The 19,980-nt window shown below is 59.3% G+C and overlaps 5 protein-coding genes across 5 annotated transcripts; all 5 read right to left on the bottom strand.

Annotated features, from left to right (window-relative positions):
* Nucleotides 1-12: 12 nt before the first annotated feature.
* Nucleotides 13-458, bottom strand: GGTG_08796 (hypothetical protein; the record flags this gene model as incomplete). The annotated part of the gene is made up of 1 exon (XM_009226638.1): nucleotides 13-458. A coding segment is annotated over exon 1 (194 nt), but the record flags the coding sequence as incomplete, so codon positions are not given.
* A 437-nt stretch (nucleotides 459-895) lies between these two features.
* On the bottom strand, nucleotides 896-5,509 carry GGTG_08795 (hypothetical protein). Its single transcript, XM_009226637.1, has 5 exons — nucleotides 5,140-5,509; nucleotides 3,987-5,066; nucleotides 3,797-3,863; nucleotides 2,108-3,379; nucleotides 896-2,038 (listed from the first exon to the last, which is right to left on the bottom strand). Exons 1-5 carry the CDS (start codon nucleotides 5,234-5,236, stop codon nucleotides 1,885-1,887), a joined length of 2,670 nt encoding a protein of 889 aa, XP_009224901.1. The 5' UTR covers nucleotides 5,237-5,509; the 3' UTR covers nucleotides 896-1,884.
* Nucleotides 5,510-6,829: 1,320 nt separating this feature from the next.
* GGTG_08794 (inner centromere protein) lies at nucleotides 6,830-12,167 on the bottom strand. The gene is made up of 4 exons (XM_009226636.1): nucleotides 11,477-12,167; nucleotides 11,305-11,398; nucleotides 7,892-11,239; nucleotides 6,830-7,822 (listed from the first exon to the last, which is right to left on the bottom strand). The coding sequence occupies exons 1-4, from the start codon at nucleotides 11,647-11,649 to the stop codon at nucleotides 7,178-7,180; spliced, it is 4,260 nt and encodes a 1,419-aa protein (XP_009224900.1). The 5' UTR covers nucleotides 11,650-12,167; the 3' UTR covers nucleotides 6,830-7,177.
* A 353-nt stretch (nucleotides 12,168-12,520) lies between these two features.
* GGTG_08793 (hypothetical protein) lies at nucleotides 12,521-14,732 on the bottom strand (the record flags this gene model as incomplete). The annotated part of the gene is made up of 2 exons (XM_009226635.1): nucleotides 12,521-14,247; nucleotides 14,306-14,732. The coding sequence occupies 2 exons, from the start codon at nucleotides 14,730-14,732 to the stop codon at nucleotides 12,521-12,523; spliced, it is 2,154 nt and encodes a 717-aa protein (XP_009224899.1).
* Nucleotides 14,733-15,379: 647 nt separating this feature from the next.
* Nucleotides 15,380-19,301, bottom strand: GGTG_08792 (cutinase transcription factor 1 alpha; the record flags this gene model as incomplete). The annotated part of the gene is made up of 6 exons (XM_009226634.1): nucleotides 15,380-15,446; nucleotides 15,517-18,189; nucleotides 18,321-18,463; nucleotides 18,659-18,676; nucleotides 18,943-18,967; nucleotides 19,102-19,301. The coding sequence occupies 6 exons, from the start codon at nucleotides 19,299-19,301 to the stop codon at nucleotides 15,380-15,382; spliced, it is 3,126 nt and encodes a 1,041-aa protein (XP_009224898.1).
* Nucleotides 19,302-19,980: the final 679 nt, after the last annotated feature.

Below are 19,980 nucleotides of genomic sequence, written 5' to 3'. Positions count from 1 at the left end.
TCGCGCGCCCACAGCACCCGGTCCAGCATGTGGGCGCGCCGCACGGCGTCGGGCAGGTGCGCCGGCTCGCCGTCGCAGTTGTAGGGCACCGGCGGCGGGCACGTGTTCGGGCCCAGCAGCTCGCTGAGCTGGCTGCCCACGGCGAGCTTGCCGACGCCGGGCGGGCCGTTGATCCAGACGACGCAGCCTCGAAGGGGTGCTGCCATTTTTTATTTTATTTTATTTTTCTTGTTTTTTTTTGTCGCTTTAGGTCGTGTGGTCGGGTCTGTGCTTGGCCGAGGAAAAGAAAGGAGTCTTGCCGCCTGCTGCGGGCGCGCGCCCTCGTATTTATCGTCAGTGTTTGGGGAATGTGATTAGCATCTGCAACTTGCGTCGCTGTCAGCGTCGCTCCTGACGCAACGCGCGCGTAACACGCCGTGTACGTCCTGGCGAATCGTGTTGGTGTGAATCCGTCGTGCCAGCCGCTTGCATGAGGGTGAGGGATTGTAGCCAGGTAAAGGTGTAGGTGGTAGGTAGGTAGGCCGCCTTGGGTTATGTCGGGCCAGGCCGCGAGTGAATGTGCCCGCCGGGTGATGGCTCGCCTGCGGAAAGACAAAACATGCCGCCCCTATTCCCCCCCATGTCTGTACCACCACTACAAGAGATAGATATACCGAGTGAGCTTGGGGAGGTAAAAGGAAACTAGGGACAAAAAGGGGTGGAACGAGAGAAAGCCGGAGAATGGACGAAAAAGACGAGGAACAAAAGGGGATTGGGAAAGACAAAGCAAATTGAGAACAAAGAGAAAAAGGAGAAAAAGGGCATAAGGCAAAGAAACAGGCAAAGTACAAGGGGCGTCTCTCCGCTAGCAGGCCATGACGAGCCAAGACGTAGAGTCGAAACGTGCAAGCGTGAGGCGGTCATGGCAGGTCTGGATTGCAATTCTCAACATCAAGCTACTGCCGCCCGTAGACGGCTCGTTTGGGCAAGCAGGCTCGACTTTATGGGTGGCAGCAGCCAGCCAGTGATGCAAAAGTAGATGGATAATGGTCTACCATAGAGGTAGATGGATAATGGTTTACCATAGAGTTGAAACCCTTTCCCGTTCCGGTAAAAAAAACGCCTCGCCGATGCCCGCGCCCGCCTGTTGATGTTCCACCCCTCCGCAAAAGTGTGGCCCTGCCGCCTGTCGTGATCTAAAGAAGTATGGGAATAAGGAGGGTAAATAAAAGCATCGCATGGATATTCTAAACAGTTGTAAAAAAGAATAGAAAAAAAAAAAAAGCTCATCTCGAGTAGCAGTGGCTGGCCCTTCAGGAAACACCCCCGAGTAAGATGAGATGGAGAGAAGAAGTGAGCAATAGTCGTGGAGAAAGCTAAAAGAGAACAGAGAATAGAGAATGACTCTCCCACAAAGTAATGTGCCGTCGCGTTTCATGTTGCCAAGTCCCATCTCGCCACCAGAATTGAGCCCCCAATTCGACAACGAGATGAGTCTGTGAGGGCCAGAGATGCAGGTGAAAATTAAATCAAAGCATCGCGACAAGACGAGGAGAGGCACAGAGTAGCTATGAAAAAAAAAGCCGTGCCGTCTGTCTGTTCGTGCTGGCCAGCTATTACTGACGGTGTTTGGGCGACTGCGACTTCTTCAAAACCGAGGAGCCTGTTCGCGCTTCTGGGAGACAGGCAAATGATAGATAGAGATAGGCGAGGAGCCTGGTATCCAGACATGAAATTCAAAAACATATTGTGGGGTACTGATCGTAGCCTGGGGGGTATCTCGCTGTACAGACGTGAGCTTGGCCGCATCCGGTCAAGAGAAATTAGAGTAGAGTGTAGGGCAGACGGTGCGCGGGAGAGTGCTGATGCTCAGCCAGGTCCTCTAGAGAGGCCCGCTCGACAGGATCAAGACGACGCCTTCATCTTGTCCTTGTGCGCCATGAACTCGCGGACGCGACGGTGGTGTTCATTGCTGTAAGCCGTCCACTTCTCGTGCACTTGCTTGTCTTCCTCGAGCCATGTGTAGTATTTCTCCATGCCCTCGTCGCTGGCCACCGGGCTGGAACATTGTTAATCACCGTTAGTCTTGCTTTTGTATCGCTACGTTGTCAAACGAGGCATCACTCACGACCAGCCATACTGCTTCAGCTTCTTTAGGTTGCCCTGCCGCACTATCATGTGGTCCAGGAACTGGGCGTCGACCACGTCCCACTCGCGCAGGTAGACCTCGAACTCGGCGACGTACTTGTCCCAGGCCGCCCTGTTCGGCGTCATGGAAGGGATACCAAATGCTGTCGGTGGCCGCGGGTGCATGGGCGGCCTAGGGAAGCTGATCTTGCTCGGCGGCCTCACGTGGGGTCTGTCCAAGGGCGGGGTCGCTGCCGCCTGGCTCTCGAACGGCAGCGTTGTCTTGAGATCTTCAAACGAGCCCAGGCCTGACGGCCGCTGCGCAAGCGGCTCGACGTTCTTGAGGTCGGCAAAGTTGGCGCCCAGATCATCCGTGTCCTCGGACCCGGCAGCATTGCTAGTGTTGAACCGGGTCTGCTCGTTGACGGGGATCTTGGGTGGCAGCGGCGGCACACCGGATGGACCGCCAATGTTGAGACCAAGTCCGATGCCTGGGGTCGGGCTGGCACCCGATCCGGGCGAGGCTCCCGCGAACCCGTTCGCGTCTCCCGCCCTCCACTCGGGGCGCGACGGCTCAAGCGGCACGCCACGGACGCCGTTGACCTGGGGCATCGGCGAAGCATCTCCCATGGGCGTGTCAATGTCCATAGCATTGTCGCTGTCCGTCCCGCCGCCGTTGAGAGGCGCCCCTGTTGCCTTCTCCTCGCCGCTGGTGGTTTCGTCGTCGTCCATCAGGCTAGCAGATCCTCCCTTGGTCATGTGGACCTTGGCCCTCCTCTTGCCCATGGGCATGCGGTTACCCCGTGTCGGTGATGTCGCGCTTCGAGGCGGGGCCACTGGCACAAAGTGCTCCGAGCCGATCTTCTCCCTCCACTGGTCGGCATCAAACCTATGTTGGTCCTTCTGCTGCTGTTGCTGAGCGTCGGTCGATCCGCCGCTGGCGGGGTCGGTGTCCGAGTTCATGAAGGCTTCTGCAGCCATGCCAGCAGCTGCCGCAGCCGCAGCCGCAGCCGCAGTGGCCATGCCAGTGGATCGCGACTGCGGCCTGTTCTTGGGAGGTGATCGTCTACCGCGGTTTGCAGACTGTGACTGTGACCGCCGAGGGCCGTTCTCGTCGCCCATCTCGTTTCCGGCGTTGAACTGCCAGTTAGCATTCGTGTGCTCCTCAGCAACAAACCTAGTGTTGATGTTATCTGCACTGTTCCGCATAAACCGGCTCTCGTTCGCGTTCGGAGTGAGGGACTCGGCGCTTCGGTGGCCCGGCGTCGGGTAGCTGGTGTGCTCAACCTTGTCAGTTTTGATGTGCTTCCTAGCGCTGCTGTCCCCGTCCAGGGGACCTTGGTGATGCTGTGGTCGCTTCTGCTGATGCTGCTGCTCTTGCCGCTGCGTCTGTCCGACATTCTCAGGAGCCCTCCCGATGATTTCGCGAAGCAGGTCATACTGCATCTTCTCGAAACTGTTCAGAGCGGTATACTCCTGACACGAGGGCGTTTCCGAGGGACTTCCACTCGAACCCTGTTTACTGCTGCTGCCGGGGTCGACTTCCACCACGCCGCAGCGCTTCTTCTCGCCGCTTGGGCCGTCCCGGCGATCGCCACTTGTGGTCGCCGTGCCGGAGCCCTCGCGAGGACGGGGCGGGGCTGCGAATGCAGGTTTCGAGGGTCCAACCGAAGGATCAGAGACGTCATACACGTTGGGCTGTCCACCATTCGTCCTGCCGGTGGCATTGTTTGCTTTGTCGCTGCCGAGGTTGGCCGCTGCCAGGTGACCAGTCAGTTATTACTCTGCAGAAACTAGCATGGCCTGTGCTGTATGGCGACTCCTGTCGCTTCTTTTTGCTGTGAGGGCTCCATGGGAGGGGTTTGGTTCGTTCCACATACCAGCACTGGTTCCTGACGAGCTCGCGTCATCGCCACCTTGAAAAGGTGGCTTCGGGGTGTATCGCTCCCCGAACCGGGAGGGGGTCGGGCTCGACGGCATCCGAGCAGAGGTATTGGCGTGATAGGCCTTACCCGGGTTAGCTTCGCTCCCCCGCCGGCCCTCGGCACCCTTGGACGGGCTGTCGGCATCGCCCGAGACGCTGAAGCTGCGCTGCCGGTGTGACGTTCCCCCAAACGCATCCGCGTCGCCGCCGACGGGCTTGCGAGGGATCTCGCGGGTGCTCCCGGCCCGTCCGAGCTTCGCCCCGCTGAACGGGTCGAACTTCTCGCCACGAACGCCGCCGTAGGGACTGCTCCTAGGGTCCAGGAATGGACGGGGCCCGCCGTCGTCTTGGTCAGACGAAGGTGCAGACGCCTGCGGCTTCTGGTACGCCGACGCCGTGTCCTCGAAGAGACTGGTGTGGCGCTTGGTGGCGTAGTGCTTGCTCGACACGGGCGCCTCGTCGCCCATGGGAGAGCCGGGCACGAAGCCGGACCGCGACGCGCGGGGGGTCCTGGTGCCGAACGAGGCCTCGGCCTTCTTCTGCTGCGACGCCGTGTAGGCGGTTCGTGGGTCCGGGGGCGGGGGCGGTGGCCTTGGCCGGGAGGCGCCGGCGGACGAGTTCGGCTGTGGCGCGGTGGGCGCAGGCTTCCGCCCGTGAAACCGCATCGACTCGAAGGCCTCAGCCCTCGACTTGGCGTCGTCGTTGTCTTGGGGTCTGGGAGGCGGTGGCGGCGGGGTGTTCATGGGAAATTTGGCATATCGTGCGGCCGAGGCGCTGGAGCGGCTCGATGTGTTGGACCGGTGGTTGTTGGCGGTGTTGCGCTGGGGCGGCGGAGGGAAGTCCTTGCCGATATCCTGCCACGGGTTGCCCCGCACGCCAGACGAGGTCGGGAAGCGACCAGACCGAGCACGGTTCGCATCGTACTTGGCCTTGGACTCGGGGCTGGCGAGAATCTCGTGGGCCGTCTGGATGGTCTGAAACTTGGAATTGACCTCAGACTCGCGGCCGGGGTTGCGATCGGGATGGTACTTGAGGGCTGTGTGAGGCGCTTGTCAGCGAACGGTGCGAGGCACGACTTTCTGGTGCGGATGCGGGCCCAGGCAGCGTACCGAGCTTCCTAAATTGTTTCTTGACATCGTTGACGTCGGCGGTCTGGGGCAGATCCAGGTCCGCGTAGTAGTCGCGGTTGTAGTCTGCCTTGACCATGGTGACCGGCTTGCTCTGCGGCAGCGCGGGCTGGCAGAGGTCGGCGGCAGGAGAAGCAAGGCTGGTCTGTTGCGCGAGGTTGATTGAATGAGGCTACAGCTGGAGGTGGCAGACGGCGGCGAGCAGGCCGCGATGCGAGAGCGGGCGAGAGGGTGGCGGGCAGGTGTTTGGCATGCCTGGCAGAGTCTTGGTGTTGTTGCAGCTCTGGGCCGAGAGCACATGAGCATCACCAGCCGAGACAAGAGCGATGGGCGCACCTGCAGAAAAAGGCAAGAGTGGGGTTGAGGCCGCAGTGAGCTGAGCGGAGTCGAGGCTATATTTTTGTGGGGGTCTGGTTTCCTAGGTGCCGCTCATTCGAGTTGAGCCTTGAGCTGCAGTGCAATAGCAAGCAACACTGAGGCCTCGTGCTTTTTTACGTCAGTAGCAGGCACAGGGCGGTCAGAATACCCGAGTGTCGGGTTTGTGCTCGTGTTATCAGATCAAAGTATCGGAGACACGGGCCTAAAAGGGCGCTACGAAAGAAAACAAACGAGCCTTTCTGGGGCCCCGCCGCTTGTCCCAGGCAACGCAGCATTGCTCCCAGTGCTCCCCAAAACAAAACCCTTGTCCAGTGACAAAATGACGCACATGTGCTGTGTCTTGTATCGCATGCCGTTTCCCGTGGGCTGCACGTTGAAACAGGAACAAAAACAACGGGGAGGCTTTCAATTCCCGCAGCGGATAGAACTAGACAGAAAACGCCAACTACATCCTTGGCAACCTGCTCCCAGCCACTTTCTCTGCTTTCGCTCTCTCACCATGTCTCTACCTACCTCAGCACCCAAGTACCTCTCAGCCCAACAGCAACCCCCATCCAGCTCGGCAGGAGCGGGCTGCGGATATAACTCACCCTGATATGCGGTGTTGGGTCCCCCACGACAGAAAAAGCAAGGCGACCCCAGACAACTAAGGTAGGCCGACACACTCTCATATCGCCGCAGCCGAAAGAGAAAAGAAAAGCCACAAGCCCCATTTCCCTTTCCCATTCGTGACAACCCCGCTGCAGCCCTGTCCTCCCGTTGAAGACTGCAGCTGGTGACGCCGCAGGGCCGCCTCAACCAAGGCCCCTCCCCCCTCGTCCACTACCACTACCCGTACGGAATGGCAGGATACAACACGTCAGCTCGCATACCTACCTGGCTCGAAGCTGGGGTGGCTGGGTCGCGCTTTTGCTGCATGCATTCTACCTGCTTTTAGCGCACGTCTTGTTCTCGCGCGCGTCTTGTTCTCGTGCACGCCACCCACCCCTCCCCTGTATTGTTTGAGGCTGGGGCTGCGGGATGGATGGGGGTTCTTTTGGGGGGAAAGCCATGTTCCGCATCCTGGTTGGATGGCCACCACGGACGCTGCTGAGCATGCGACATCACTCAGCCCGAAGAGCCACCACTGAACCAGAATCCTCGGGGCCGGTGACTCAAAACGTCATCAGCCAGGAGACTTCGGAGCAGTCGGATGATGGAGATTATGAGCAACCATATTCGGCGGGTAAGAAGTAGGCACCAGTCGTGATCCTCAAGAAACCCGTCAAGTTGCCATCTCACCAATTGGAACCTCATTGAAACGCAGCGGCAAACACCTCATGTCTTGCTTCTTGTGACTGTTCATATTCGCGCCTTGGTACGGTCTGAGAACCGAGGCGATGATGGGATATAATTCCGAAAAGTCCGACAAACATTAAGAGACAAAAAGAGGCGCATCATGCAGCATCTTTTGGTAACAAGTGCGAGACCGACAAGAAAACCCGAGTAGAACCCCAACCCAATGTAGTAATATAATAAGAACCCAACCATAACTCCTCATAAAAGCCCAATGTCGTCATGGTGCCACTCCCCTTCAAGAAAAAAAAACAAAAAACAAAGCATACTCCAAGATGTGCACCAAAACTTCTCGCTAACAAACTTTTCACAGAGTCTCCTTGCTGAGCTCGTACGACCACCCGCCCTCGCGCCGGATCTTCTCCCGCGCCGCGAGGTCCTTGCGGATGTCCTCCTCGGTAAGCTTGTCGGCACCGCTCCAGTTGGCGCTGCTGGTTCGCTGGCGGAACTTGTGCCACCGTTCCTTGTTGCGGCTGAAGACCTCCTCCATGTTGAGCGGCGCCGGCGGGCCAAACACGTTCTGAGGGTCGATCGACTCCTGCCGCATCAGGGCCCTGCGCAGATCGGGAGAGTTGACCCAGGGCGCCACCGTCATGTTGTCCTCTTCCTCGTCGCTGTCCTCCTCATCCGTCTGAATGTCGGGAAGCTCGATTGCGTCGCCGTTGTTGAGCTGGAGACGCGGTGACGACCGCGCGGCAGACTTGGCCGCCGACTTGGCGGATTGACCCATGGGACGAGCTGGCGTCTTGTGCGTCGACGGGCCGGCGGTAGAGTTCGGGTTGGACGCAAATGGGATGGTACCCTTGGAAAGCTGTGCCATGTCGAGCGGGTGCGCCGCCTTGACTTGGTTGTTGTGCTGCGACGTGACGGTGGTCTTGAACAGATCCCTGGTCGCGTTCTGCGAGGTGATGCTGGTGTAGCCGTTGGGGAAGAGCGCCTTGGTTGGCAGGTCCTGAAGGAACAGCTGGTTAGAAGACGGATCGGTTGCAACGTACGGACAAGGCTCCGGGGCCAGACTCACTTTCTTAAAGCCACCAGACGGACGCACAGGCGGGGCCTTCATGTTCGACTGGCTCGTCATCACCCCTCCCATCTCCAGCTCGTCAACGTCAAACTCTTCCGTCAGACGGATGCGCTTCTGCTCCTTGGGCTGATACGACGGCCCGGCCCTCTGTTGCGAGTTCTGGCGGGACCCATCATCGTCCTGCTGCTGCATCGGCCGCTTCGGTGCCGGCTTGACTGAGCTTGCAAGGCCTGGCCGCGAGAGCTCGTCCTGCCCGCGCATGACCGTGTCGAGCCGCGATTGCGGGCGCGGGATCGATGCGGGACCGGCACCATACTCGGGTCGGCCGTTCTGCTGCGACCTCTGCGCTGGTGGCGGCGCCCGCGTCTGCTTGGCCTTCTCGATGGCCTGCCTCTGCGCGTTCTTCTTGGCCTCGGCCTGGGCAGCCGCTTGTTTCCTGTCCTCTTCCTTTTGCCTGTCGGCTTCCTGGCGTCTCTGGTTCTCCCGCTTCCGCTCGAGCTCCTGTTTGGCTTCGCGCTTCCGCTCGGCCTCGCGTTCCTCCTGCTCTTTCCGCTTAGCCGCCATATCGAGGGCCTTGGGCCGTCCGGTCGACGAAACAGAGCTCTTCAGACTTTGCATCGACGGCTTGGCTTGCAGAGAAGCCACGCTGGCCTTGGTCTTCAGCTGGTGGGCCGGGCCGAGTGTCTCCCCGAGGGTGGCCGCGAGAACACTGTTAGAGGGGTGCATCTGGGAGTGCTGGGACGTCGTGTTCACCCGGATGACGGTGGGCGCCTGTCGTGCCTTGTTCGGGGCCTCCTTGGTTGGCTTGACGGGCCGTCGCAGGTTCGACTTGGGCTGCACCGACCGCGGAACCGAGGGCGGGGGCATAGAAATGGGTGCGTCGGCCATATCCATGTCGTCGTCAAACGCCGAAGGCCCAGGCGAAGCTTGTCCCTTCGCCTTACGGGGGCTACCCCTCATGGGCCTAGGCGTCTCCTTCACGGGCGACGCGGGCCGGGCACGGGCTTCCTGCTCGAGTCTCTCCTGCTCAAGTCTCTCCTGTTCAAGCCTTTCCTGCCCGAGCCTTTCCTGCTCGAGCATTTCTTGCTCGAGCCTCTCTTGCTCAAGCCTCTCCTGCTCAAGTCTCTCCTGCTCCAGCCTCTCCCTCTCCCACCTCTCCTTCTCTTGCCTCTCCTTCTCCTGTTGCCTCTTGGCAGCCTCAGCCTGCTTCTGTGCGGCGATGGCGCGCTCCTGCTCCCTCTGGGCTTCGAGCTGGCGTTCTCGCGCAGCAGCGACCCTCTCTTGTTCCCTCTGGGCTTCCAGCTGACGCTCCATCATGGCAACCCTCTCCTGCTCCTTGCTGAAGTACCTGGCCTTCTCCCGCTCCTTGTCGCGAGCCTTCTCGAGCTTGCCCATCTGGTCGGCCATGCGCTGGGCCTCCTTGGCATCCTTGTCCCTCTGCTTCTGCTCCCGCTTCTCCCTCTCCACCGAGGCCCTGGTCTTTCGCGTGGGTGCCCTAGTCGGGCTCGCGGGCCTCTGCGGGCTTCCCTGGCGGGCGGCAGGCCCCGAGCAGGCAGCGATGTGCTGTGACAGGTCCGGATACAACGCTTCGGGAACTGAGCCAAGCCTGGGCGCAAGGGAATCGACAGAGGGGCCAGCGTGGTAGCCCAGACGGGTGCTCGAGGGCGACAGAAGCGAAGATTTGCTCTCGGCGCTAATTGCGGCGCTGCTAGCGAGTAGACCCTTGGAGCTCTTGAGGATCGACGACAGCTTGTTCTTGACCTGCTTCAGGGGGCTGTCCCGGAACGTGCGAGAGGGAGACTTCGGGGTGGCCAGGTTCTCGTCCTCGGGGACGGTGCTCAGCGGGTTTGAGACAGAGATAGATTTCCCGTGCCCGGCCACTTCGTGCTCCTCGGGCTCGAGACCATCGGACGGCAGGAGCGGCACCGATGCAGACTTGGCGTATGCAATGAGTGGCCTCTTTGGCGATACCTCACGGCTGAGTGGTTGGCGCTGCTTAGGCAATGTGAACTCGGGACCACTGACACCCTCCATGACGTCCGCCGAATAGCTCTTAGCCATGCCAGGCCTAGGGCTCGAGGTGACAGGAGCCTGGTTTGCCACAGGAGGCACAACCCAATCTTCCTCCTCCTCCTCCTCGTCATCATCATCGGGGAAGGCTCCCGGTGTAGCCACCATGGGGGTGACCTTCTTGGGCGAGGGTGTGTGTGCCTCGTAGACAGCTTGGGATGACTGCGATGCGACCGCAGACGGGTTCGCAAAGGACTTGGAGGTGCGGGAGCCGCTGGAATGAGACTTGCCCAGCATGCTGATCTGGTCCTGCAGCCGCTGCGTGTACGTCTTGTTGTGCGCCGCGACCTTAACGCCGACGTCGGTAGTGTGTTGGGCAGTGGTCTCGTCATCAACGTCCATCTCATCGTGATCTTCGTCATCGTCCTCATGCCTAACATTGCCCAGGCTCTTTCCTCCTGTAGGCCTGTTGTAGTAGCTCTGCCTGGTGAGGTCAAGATGACTGGTTCGTGACATGCGCGCACCAATGCTCTTGCCTGTGGCCAGGGGCTCACGAGCAGGCAGCGAGGCGAAGCTCATACTGCTCTTCCTAACGACGGGCCGGATGGGGCTCGATCCGTCAGATGGCGACTGGTCATCGGCGGGCTGCGAGACGAGGGCGGGAGCAGCACCAGATGATGCCGCAGCCACGGCGCCGGGGACGGGTTTCCTCGCTATCGCAGGAGATCTTGTGGGCGAAGTCTGTTGGGGTAACCTCTGTGGAGATACGCCCTTGATCGGAGACATCTTCACGGGCGAAGCTGGCTTGGGTGGTTGAACGGGTGAGGGCGAGTCAGCGACAGGCGACGGCGGACTGTCCTCATATGGTGGTTCGGGTGTCTGTGGCCTCGCGGTCTTGCTCTGCTCTTCCTGGGCCGAGTGGAAGGACGCGTCGTACGTCGGCTGCGCCGGACTGCGCTCATCGGCAGGGGCAGGAGACGCGACATCCTCCATGTCAGTGTCCACTACGTGGACTGCATCTGACTCTAGTGATGTTGCCCCCTGAGTGGGTTCGTCGTGCGCAAGCTCATCCATGTCCATGGCATCCTGAGACTGGCTGCCGTGGTAGCCAGAGTCGACCAGGGGGAGTTGAGGCGGCATTTGGTGTTTAGTCGGGGGCCTGGGGCTGGGATGGACAGCCTTGGGCGGGCTGGCGCGCGTCGGGCTGGGGGGAACAGGGAACTGCACGTCGCCGGCGACCGCCAGCTTGGGGGCCGCCTGACCATTGCTGGGGCTCGCGATGGCGAAGGGGTTGTGTGCGCCCTTGGGCGTTGCCGAGAAGATATCGGACAGAGGCTAGAAGGCGGCGGAGTCAGTACATCAAACACACCATGGACTGATGCGTTGTGGTTGGCGCTTACCGCTCGCGATTCGATAGGGTTGGGCTGCTTCCTGGCAGTGCGCGGTGTGCGGCCGCGTAGCTTGCCTGGTGTTTTGAAGACGTCGACGAAGTTCCTGTTGGCGGGAGCACGATTGGCCCATGTCAGCTACGAGTCGCTCCTGTCCTGGCGCGCGCGGCGGGGAGACACTGACTGCTGGTTCTCGTCGAAGATGCCGGCCATGTGCTCGTTGAGCCATTCGAACTCATTCCTGACCGAATAGGTGAACTCTTCGGCCTCTGAGCGACCAATCTGGACGGCAGAGGATCTCTCCTCGGCGACCCAGGCGGCCGAGCCGACGGGTTGACGCGGTCCTCGCATCGCCATGGCGGGTGGTGGTGGTGGCACTGGGCGCGTCTCGTGTCGGCGCGCTCGACGGTGGTGTTAAGATGTCGGGAGGAAGGATAGTGCAGTCATGAATGAAGAACAGGATCCAAGAAGGAGAGAAAAGGTTCCGTAATGAGCTGTCTTGGTTAGTGATTTCGCATGGTAGGTGTTGTGCGAAGGCCGCGGTTTTCCAGGGACGAGGGCAGGTCGAGTTCTGGGTTCGAGGATCCGTCCAAATGACTGGTCCACTCCCGCTCAATGTAAACAAACGAGAAGCTGTGGGCGCACGGACACTCGCGCGGGCTGTTGTGAGACGGAGCGTCAAGGCAGGAGCCGGGGACCCCGCCTGACAAGGTGCGGCGATTCATCACATCACGTGCATGCAGGAGCGTCTTCACGCGAAACGGTCGACATTCTCGGTGACATCAAGATGCAGAATCAAGGCGGGAATATTGAGGGTGTATCTTGTCGATGGAGCAAGCAGAAACGGAAAAAAGGGGGGTGTTCGAATATTTGCTATTCTTACAAGAAGATTGTTTTGTATTTCTTTTTCTTTTTTTTTCGCTGTTCTCGTGAATGTACACAAAGATTTTGGGTTGTGCACCGATTTTGCCCCTTTTCATTTTGCCACCCAGAATCAGCCGATATATCCATACGCCACCATTGGGTACCTTCGCCACTATTAGCTAACACTCCTTATTCTTATATAGCCGCCTAAACCCCTGTCCTCCTGGGCGCGGTATCCACTACCGCGCTTCCGGTGCCGTGCCCGGAGGCTTGGTGCGGGCCTCCGCTACCAAGCCCTGGCATACTAGTTGGTGATGTTTTGTTTTGCGACACGTCCTTGATGGCCTTAACCCGGGGCTTTCGTTTAAACAACGACGATTGTGCACCTGCCTTCCGCGTCCCTGGACTCGTACTCTAACCAGGGGGCGTTTTTAAACTTGCAAAGCTTCTCTCCAATCGGGTTATCATTCGTGAGGCCGAAAATCCGAAAGTCCGCTGTCCAGGTTCCGATCCTGTAGTAATGATTCCGGATACCTTCAACTGGGTAAAGTAACAGACTTTTCAAGTAGGAGTTGCCGAGCAAACTGTGTTCCCACACCAACGGGAAGGCAACGATGCGGTCGGTGGGGACGACGTTGCTGTCCAGAGAAATCGAGCTGTAATGTGTCCTCTTAGTTTTGTCGCCATTGACGAAGAAACCAAGGCCCACATCTCCTTCGGCCCCGTCTCGCGTAATAACGGTTATGGGCCAACCCGCAATGCGCATACGAGCTCCGACGATGCCGACAGTGACGTCGTCGGCATCGTTGGTCTCAATGTGGCACTCGAGGATCTTCCCGACTGGGGTGTGTTTGCTATCAAGGTCTTCTCCCCTGGCGAGGATCGGGCCATCCAAACTAGCCCAAGACCAGGTGGGGGCTCGGTATGGTGAAGCAGGGTATGTTTTGTCCGAATTGAGGGCGCCGGCTTTATCCTTGACAACCCATAACAAGGAAAGGAGAATGTCTTCCTTCCAGAGTCCCGCCCAATATTCCACCCCGAAGGCTTTTTGGAGCAGCTTGGCAATGCCAGATATCGCGGCTAGCTTGTCTGTTTTGTACGTGAGGTTGCATTTGGTGTAGATCCTAACTGTAGCGTCCCATATATCTATGAGCAGCTGGTTTGGCGTTTCCACGGGTGTTTGCTGTCCGTTTCCCTCGCGGTGTTGTGTGATTGTTTTCGCCTGTAGCAAGTGCTGCATGACTTTCATGACGAGCGGTTTGGGAATCGAGTAATCCCAGGTGCCTAAGGGCGGGATGCCGGGCGGGACGCCGGGCGGGAAGGTCTCGGACGCCGTCTGCTCGCCGCATACCCAAAACATCTCGTGCTCGAAGAAGTGCAGGGTGCGCGTGGCTAGAAACAGCTCCTGAAGGACCCAAGCTCGCGTAATAAGCGGCGCCGTATCGCCGGTGAAGGCTTTCTCGAAGTAGTGCCGGTCGCGGAAGAGATATCTTCCGTTAGGGAACGGAGTTCCCTTGAGCGAAACTACAGGTGGCTCGAGGTTAGCGTATGTGTGCCCCCGTTTCCAGAGCCCGGCGTTTGTATCGGACCCCGCTGTAGCTGCGATGTTAAGGAATGAGCCCCCGTAAACGTCGGCCATCCGGGGTGCCTCTTGCTTCCAATCTTCGGCAAGGTCTTGTTGAATGCAGAGGGAGTCAATCCAGATGAACTCGATGTTTATAGATTGAGCAAAAGTAATGGCGTCTCGGAAAGTGCGGCCCAGTTTGGAAGTCCGGATCCCTTTTTGAAGGAGTTCTTTGGTCGATGATGTAAGTCGTAACGTATGCGATTTGCCCCAAACGTGGCTTAAGGTTGCGTACTGAACGCCATTCAACACTGGAGCGGGTAAATCCTTTGTATTAACCAGGGCAACTTGGTCGAGTGCTGGCTTCCCAATGTGAAGGAGTCGAGTGGGAAGTTCCCAGTCCATGCTAGAGTGTGATAAACAACAATTTTCATGATTGTTTAGACAATTCTGGAGCCACCGTTTTGCGCGTTTTGCTTGGAAAGGAGAGCGGGGTGACATGTAGCCCTCGATATAGTTTGCGGAATCTGGACAGAACGCATTAGGAGTGGTGTTTTGAAATGCGTTGGAAAACGGTTGCCTTACATTCTGGAGGCAGTAGAAAATCCCAGCACGTGTTTGAATTGGGATCTCCCGGTAGCCTGGTGTCGAGATGTAGTGTTCCTTGGGGCCACATAGCCGGGTTTTTATTGAGCCTCGACAAAGTTATGGAGAAAGCGTATAACTCCGAGGATTGAGGAAGTAGACGAGCATCCTGCCCAGGTGGCAGGAAGCTAGCGCGTAGCTCGCAACAAAAGAAGCAACCATTCGAAGCAGATTTCCAGATCTCGGCAAACATGCGGTGATGTATCTGCCTCGTCGCGGAAGCTTTGGGGCTAGGCGAAAGGCGGAGAAGTTGTTTGCAGGCACCCAACAGGCCGGCCACGCCGCCGGGGCGTTCCAGGGGCGGGTTATACTCGATGATGCGCTGGCGGCCGCGGAAGATTTTCTTGCAATTGTCGCAAAGTGGCATGGTGTGTGGTTGGTTAAGAGCAAGCGGCTGGGGAGTTCGATTTCTGTAAAATATGGGCGAAGATACAGCATTTCACCAGGGGCGCACAGGGGTTGGGCCTGGTTAAATAGGCCTTGCTGTGTTTTAAGTTGCCCTGTTTAAGTGCCACCGGGCGCACATGTAGTAGAAGGCCGATTGGCTGCCCTAAACAGCCTCACTTCCTCAACGCGTTTTTCTACTTGATCACTGGCTATGCAGGGCTGAAACGACTAGTGGCAAATACTTCGGAGGTTTCTGGTTTGTGCTCATTAGGCGCCTAAACCCGAGCACTCGCCTCGGGGGCGCGTGAGGATGTGGGTTTGATAGGAATGAGATGGGTTTAATGGATTTGATGGATTGCGGAAATCAGAATCGCACGTCGGAATTTTCTGTCGTTGGAGATGTCGGCTGCCTTCGATGGGAAAGAGAATGAGAAAAGGGGAGCTCGGGCCACGTACCCTCCTATGCCCTAACTCGTGATCCTAACGCCCGCAGTTTAACAAAGGCTCCTTGACAGAAGGCAAAATCAACCTCGGCAGAAACATTAACAAAAACACGTTCCTCGGCAGGTGCGCTTGTGTCCATCACCATAAACACACCCTAAAACGCCGAGGCAGACTACAAAAAACTCATACCAAGGACCCAAAGTCAATATTAATCGCTTCACCACCCCCGCTGATGCCAAAAAACTGCAACCTGATGGCAGGGATGTCTTGTTAGCAGGGGGACCCGACAAGAAAAGTGTGGGTCAGAAGCAAGTACGCACCAGTCTTCCACGTTGAGGGTGGAGGGTACCGCGGGCCCTCCGCTTCCCTGGGCAGACGACGAGCCCCAGCTGTCTGGGCTCTGGCCATCCAGCGGTTGCGGTGGCTGCTGCTGTTGCTGCTGCTGCCCGGGCGTGTCAAACTGGGTCCAGAAGCCTGCCGGCAGCCCTCCCGCGGTGGCCGACTGCTGCACGAATGCGCTTCCTGGCTGCATCGGGGTCTGCAGCGGGCTTGTTGTGCCGGCAAACCCAGCTTTGCCGTTGCTGGCAGCGCCCGAGGTGTCGAGCTGTCCGCCAAACTGGTCCGAACCGCTTGCTCCTGCTCCCGAGTCTTGCTGAACCTGCTGCTGGAAATGCGCCATCAGACCGGGGTCTAGCGTCTGCTGGCCCTGTGCCGGTGACGTCTGGGACGCAAAGGCTGGCATGTGCGCGCTTTCGGGAAACAGCTGGTCGGGCTGGAAGTTCTCCCATATGGCCTGCGAGAGGTTCGGAGAGTTGCGCGTCACCAGATAGAGGTCCGGTGGCGTCGTCGGCATCGACATTGATGGGTTGAAGGGTGTCGCCGGCCTCGTGTGCGGTCGCGACCCCGTCCCTCCCATGAATGCGTCGACCTGCCTCGAGTTTGGCGACATCATGGGCGGCGGCATCGCGTTGTTGCTATTGCTATTGCTGTTGCTGTTGCTGTGGCTGTGGCTGTGGTTGTGGCTATTGTTGCTGAACTCAGGCTTGTTCGCGGTTGACATGCATGGCGTCTGTGGCCGTGACCGCACATATGACTCCTGGGGCTGCGGCGTGGTGACATTGAAGTCGATGGCCATCTCGTCGTACTTACGTTTCGAGTCGTGGTGCTTCGAGTCGTGGTGTCCTGCCGACTGTGACTGTTGCTGGTACTGATGGTGGTGGTGCGGCTGCTGTTGTTGCTGATGGTGATGATGATGTTGATGTTGATGTTGCTGTTGCTGTTGCTGTTGCTGTTGCTGTTGCTGTTGCTGTTGCTGGGCTGCGTGGTGATCCAACTGCGCAAACGCCTGGTGCGCCTTTTTATGTCGCTTGCCAGCCGCCTTTTGTAGCCTCTCTTCCAGCACCTTGTTGCCCAAGATGGACTGGAACAGAGTCCACACCATCTTCCCCACAAGCCACACTCGAGAGACGTCCTTGAGCGCCTGCATGCATGTTCGTATTCGGTCCTGCGTGACCTGCTGTATCGTCGGCACGGGCGACTTCATTTGATAAACGTGCATTATCAGGGCCGAAAAGAGACTGTAGACAATAAAGGCCGGACAGTACCGCAGCTCGTCGTGGGCCGAGAGGTTCTCGATGATTGATGTGATCATGGCAGCGGCCTGGAACGCGATGTTGCGGGATGGGTAGGCGCTGTCTTCGGGGAACTTATTCCGATAGCCGCTCGGCGGCATGTGCGCCCTGTGCAGCAGGCAGAGGGTCGTGTAGTAGTTGGAGTGGAGCAGCGCGGACCAGAAGTGATGTCGGGGCATCTCCCAGTAGACCGACTTGGGGCAGTTCTGCAGCCAGTCGGCCAGCGCCATGTCGCTGTGCGTCAAGTCGATGGGGTTCTTTTGGCGTCCCTTGGACGCGACCGAGTACTGCTGGGAGAGCACCAGGCCCATGATCTCGCACAGCTTCACGTACTGCAAGAAGAACTGCACGTGACGCTCGTCTGGCGGGTACTCGCTCGGCCTGTTGGGCTCGTCCTCGACAAAGTCGTCCTCGGTCAACATCTCGACGTCGGAGTCGTCCAGGTTTATGTGGACGGGGCGGCCGAGGGCGACGGCGACTGAACGGTCGCGCGTGAACAGGGTCCACCAGATGCGCTTCCACAGCTTCTTGTCGGCGCGGCTGAGCTGCGAGCCCTCGACGCTCCGGTGCATGCCCGAGCCCTGGGCGACGACGGTGGCGACGCGGGTCCAGTAGAAGACATTCTTGGTGACATCCTCCGGGCCCTCCCAGTACCAGCCCATGAGCAGCAGGGCCTGCACGAGGGTGACCCGGTCGTCTTCGTAGTTAGCGTCGTACAGAGCCTTGGCCCGCTTGTAGAACGTCAGGGCGGCGGGGGCAGCAGAGCCGTTGGCGTCCATCAGCTTGGGGTTGGTGCAGACGCGCGAGCCGGCGAGGAGGACGGCTTGGAGCAGGAGCAGCGAGGGCGGGTTCTTCTGGTCGTTATATTGCCTCATGAACTGGGTCCGGTTGATGACGGGCACAATGGGGTGGACCCATTTGAAGTACGAGTCGATCAGCTCGTCGCACAGGGACCTGGGCGGCAGCAGGAAGGCGCCGCGCTGGTGCAGGATGTCGATCTCGACATTGTCCAGCTCGGTAAGCCTGGCCCGGGAGCCCTTGACGTTGTCGGGCAGGGGGTAGTGGACCACGTCCGAGTCGGAGCCCTGTCGGTCGTGCACCAGGAGCATCAGGTTGGACGACTCGCCCAGGAAGGCAACCCTGCCCGCCTCCTTGATGGGCGCTCTCGTGAAGCGCGGCCTCATGAGTATGTCCAGGTAGTTATTCTGGGAAGTCTCGATCTCCTTATTCTGGACCTCACTGAGGGCGGTGCTTGGGGTACCCTCGTTGCTGTGGAAGACGGCAGCAGGGCGGGTGAAGTTGGGAGCGGTGGGACCGCTGGTGCTGTGAGGGGACTCGTCGCCAGCATCTCGCTCACGTTCGCTGTGGGCGTCATGGCGGGGAAGAGTCGAGTCGGGGGCAGGTTAGCGTCTGCTAGCACGAGGATATCGAGCAGCTGGCCGTTTCAGCCGCGGAGGGGGGTGGGCGATGACAGGAGCCGGTGCGGCGCATACCTGTCAGAATCCCTAGACTGAGTCTGCGATTGGGCGGCGGCGGGCTGGGCCTTCTTCCTCTTGGGCGATGGGATGCGACACTCGATTTGGAAGGCCACACAGTTGGTGCACGGGACGCCGAGGCTTGCGGCATCGCATCGGACCTAGAGACGGGCAACATTGTGAGCTCGGCCTGGTCGGAACAGCTGGTGGATGTTGGAGGGGTGGTGGTGGTGGGCTTAGCAAGAGCCGTAGCTTCCTCCACCGCGCTATGGTAGGCGGGGTGGGGCGTTGAGCGCGGGCGGGGCGCATCGTCGAGCCAGCTGGACCATGGGGCTGGGCGCAGGGAAGGACGGTACCTTTCGAGCGTGGCATGTCTGGATGGGCGGCGGGAGACGAGAGAGGTCAGCGACTGACGTTACGACTTGAGAATATACGCATCATGGCGTGAGGGTGCCTCGGCCCGGAGGGTGGCCCCCCGCCCGTCGGTCGTGTGGTTTTTTTTTTTTGGTGTCGCGGCGGATTGGAAGGGGCAGAAAGATGCCTCGGCTCAAATGGAGCTCGACCAACAGCGTCGCGCCGACGGGCACCCAACCCTCCCGGTCCTGCAGGGTATAAGAAGGTCCGCAGCGTGCCCACATACCTCGCACGCTCTGGATGCTCGTTGTCTAACAGGGTGCAGTACCGAGAAATCATGGCAAAGTCAGCCTCTGCGTGTGTCTGCCAAGGGGGTGTGCTGCGTCAACCGTCCCGGACCGAGCGGGGAAGTTGGTGGTCGGGGTTCGCGCGGGTAAGTCCAAACCTTCTGAAGCTCGGGTGCGACGGGTTGTTGGTGGGGATGTTGATCGACGACGGCGCGCTCGGGGACTGCGACGCCTGTGATTGCGCGTCGGCCGGCGCCTGTGTTGTTGGCGCCGGAGCTGCTGGTGCCTGCGCGGGCGCGGCTGCGGTTGTGGTTGCGACTGTGGGTGCCGACGACTCCTGCTCCTCCAGCGACGACATGGCGAGAGTCCTACCTAGCCGATGCCAGACCAGCTGAGGCGAACGTGTAACGGGGCCGTATCGACGTCGAGGGCTGCAGCAACAAGGGCGTCGAGAAAGGGGTCGCGCAGAATAGGGGGTGGTGGCGATGGAAGGGGATTAGTGGAGCGGTAGGGGTGGCCGTGGCCCCTAGCGGGCACAGGAGCTACCGAGGCGACGAGGGACAAATGGCGTTGTTTCGGTCGAGTCGGCGACACGGTTTGGCGATGATTCGGGACAGACAACGGCGTCGTCGGGGAATGGAATGGCTCGAGGCGGCCGGGCGGCGATGGATAGATCGAGGCGCGGGGCTGTTGCTGGGCAGGCACGGTTCGGCGCGGCAAGGGATGGAGCACAGAGGACTGCCAGGCATGCGAGTAGGCAGCTGGCCGAGGAGCTAGAGCTAGCACGCGGGCTGTTGGCTGCGGTGCTGGGTGGTGGTGCTAAGAATTGCTCAGAATTTTGGACGAGCCCGAGCACGAAACGGGGGTGCTGGCGTGAGCACAAAGATGACCTAACACACCAACCAAACACCCTTTTTTTTTTTTTTGGGTGGTGTTTTTCTTGTGATCAATGGCACGCAGCACAAAAAAAAAAGTGGTGGAGCGATCAGTCAAATTGTCGAATTTGTTCCAGGTTGTGCCTACTCCCTGGCGGGCGG

The sequence above is a fragment of the Gaeumannomyces tritici genome, assembly GCF_000145635.1.
Source record: "Gaeumannomyces tritici R3-111a-1 unplaced genomic scaffold supercont2.4, whole genome shotgun sequence".
NCBI lineage: Eukaryota > Fungi > Ascomycota > Sordariomycetes > Magnaporthales > Magnaporthaceae > Gaeumannomyces > Gaeumannomyces tritici.
This window is presented reverse-complemented; position numbering and strand designations above follow the sequence as displayed.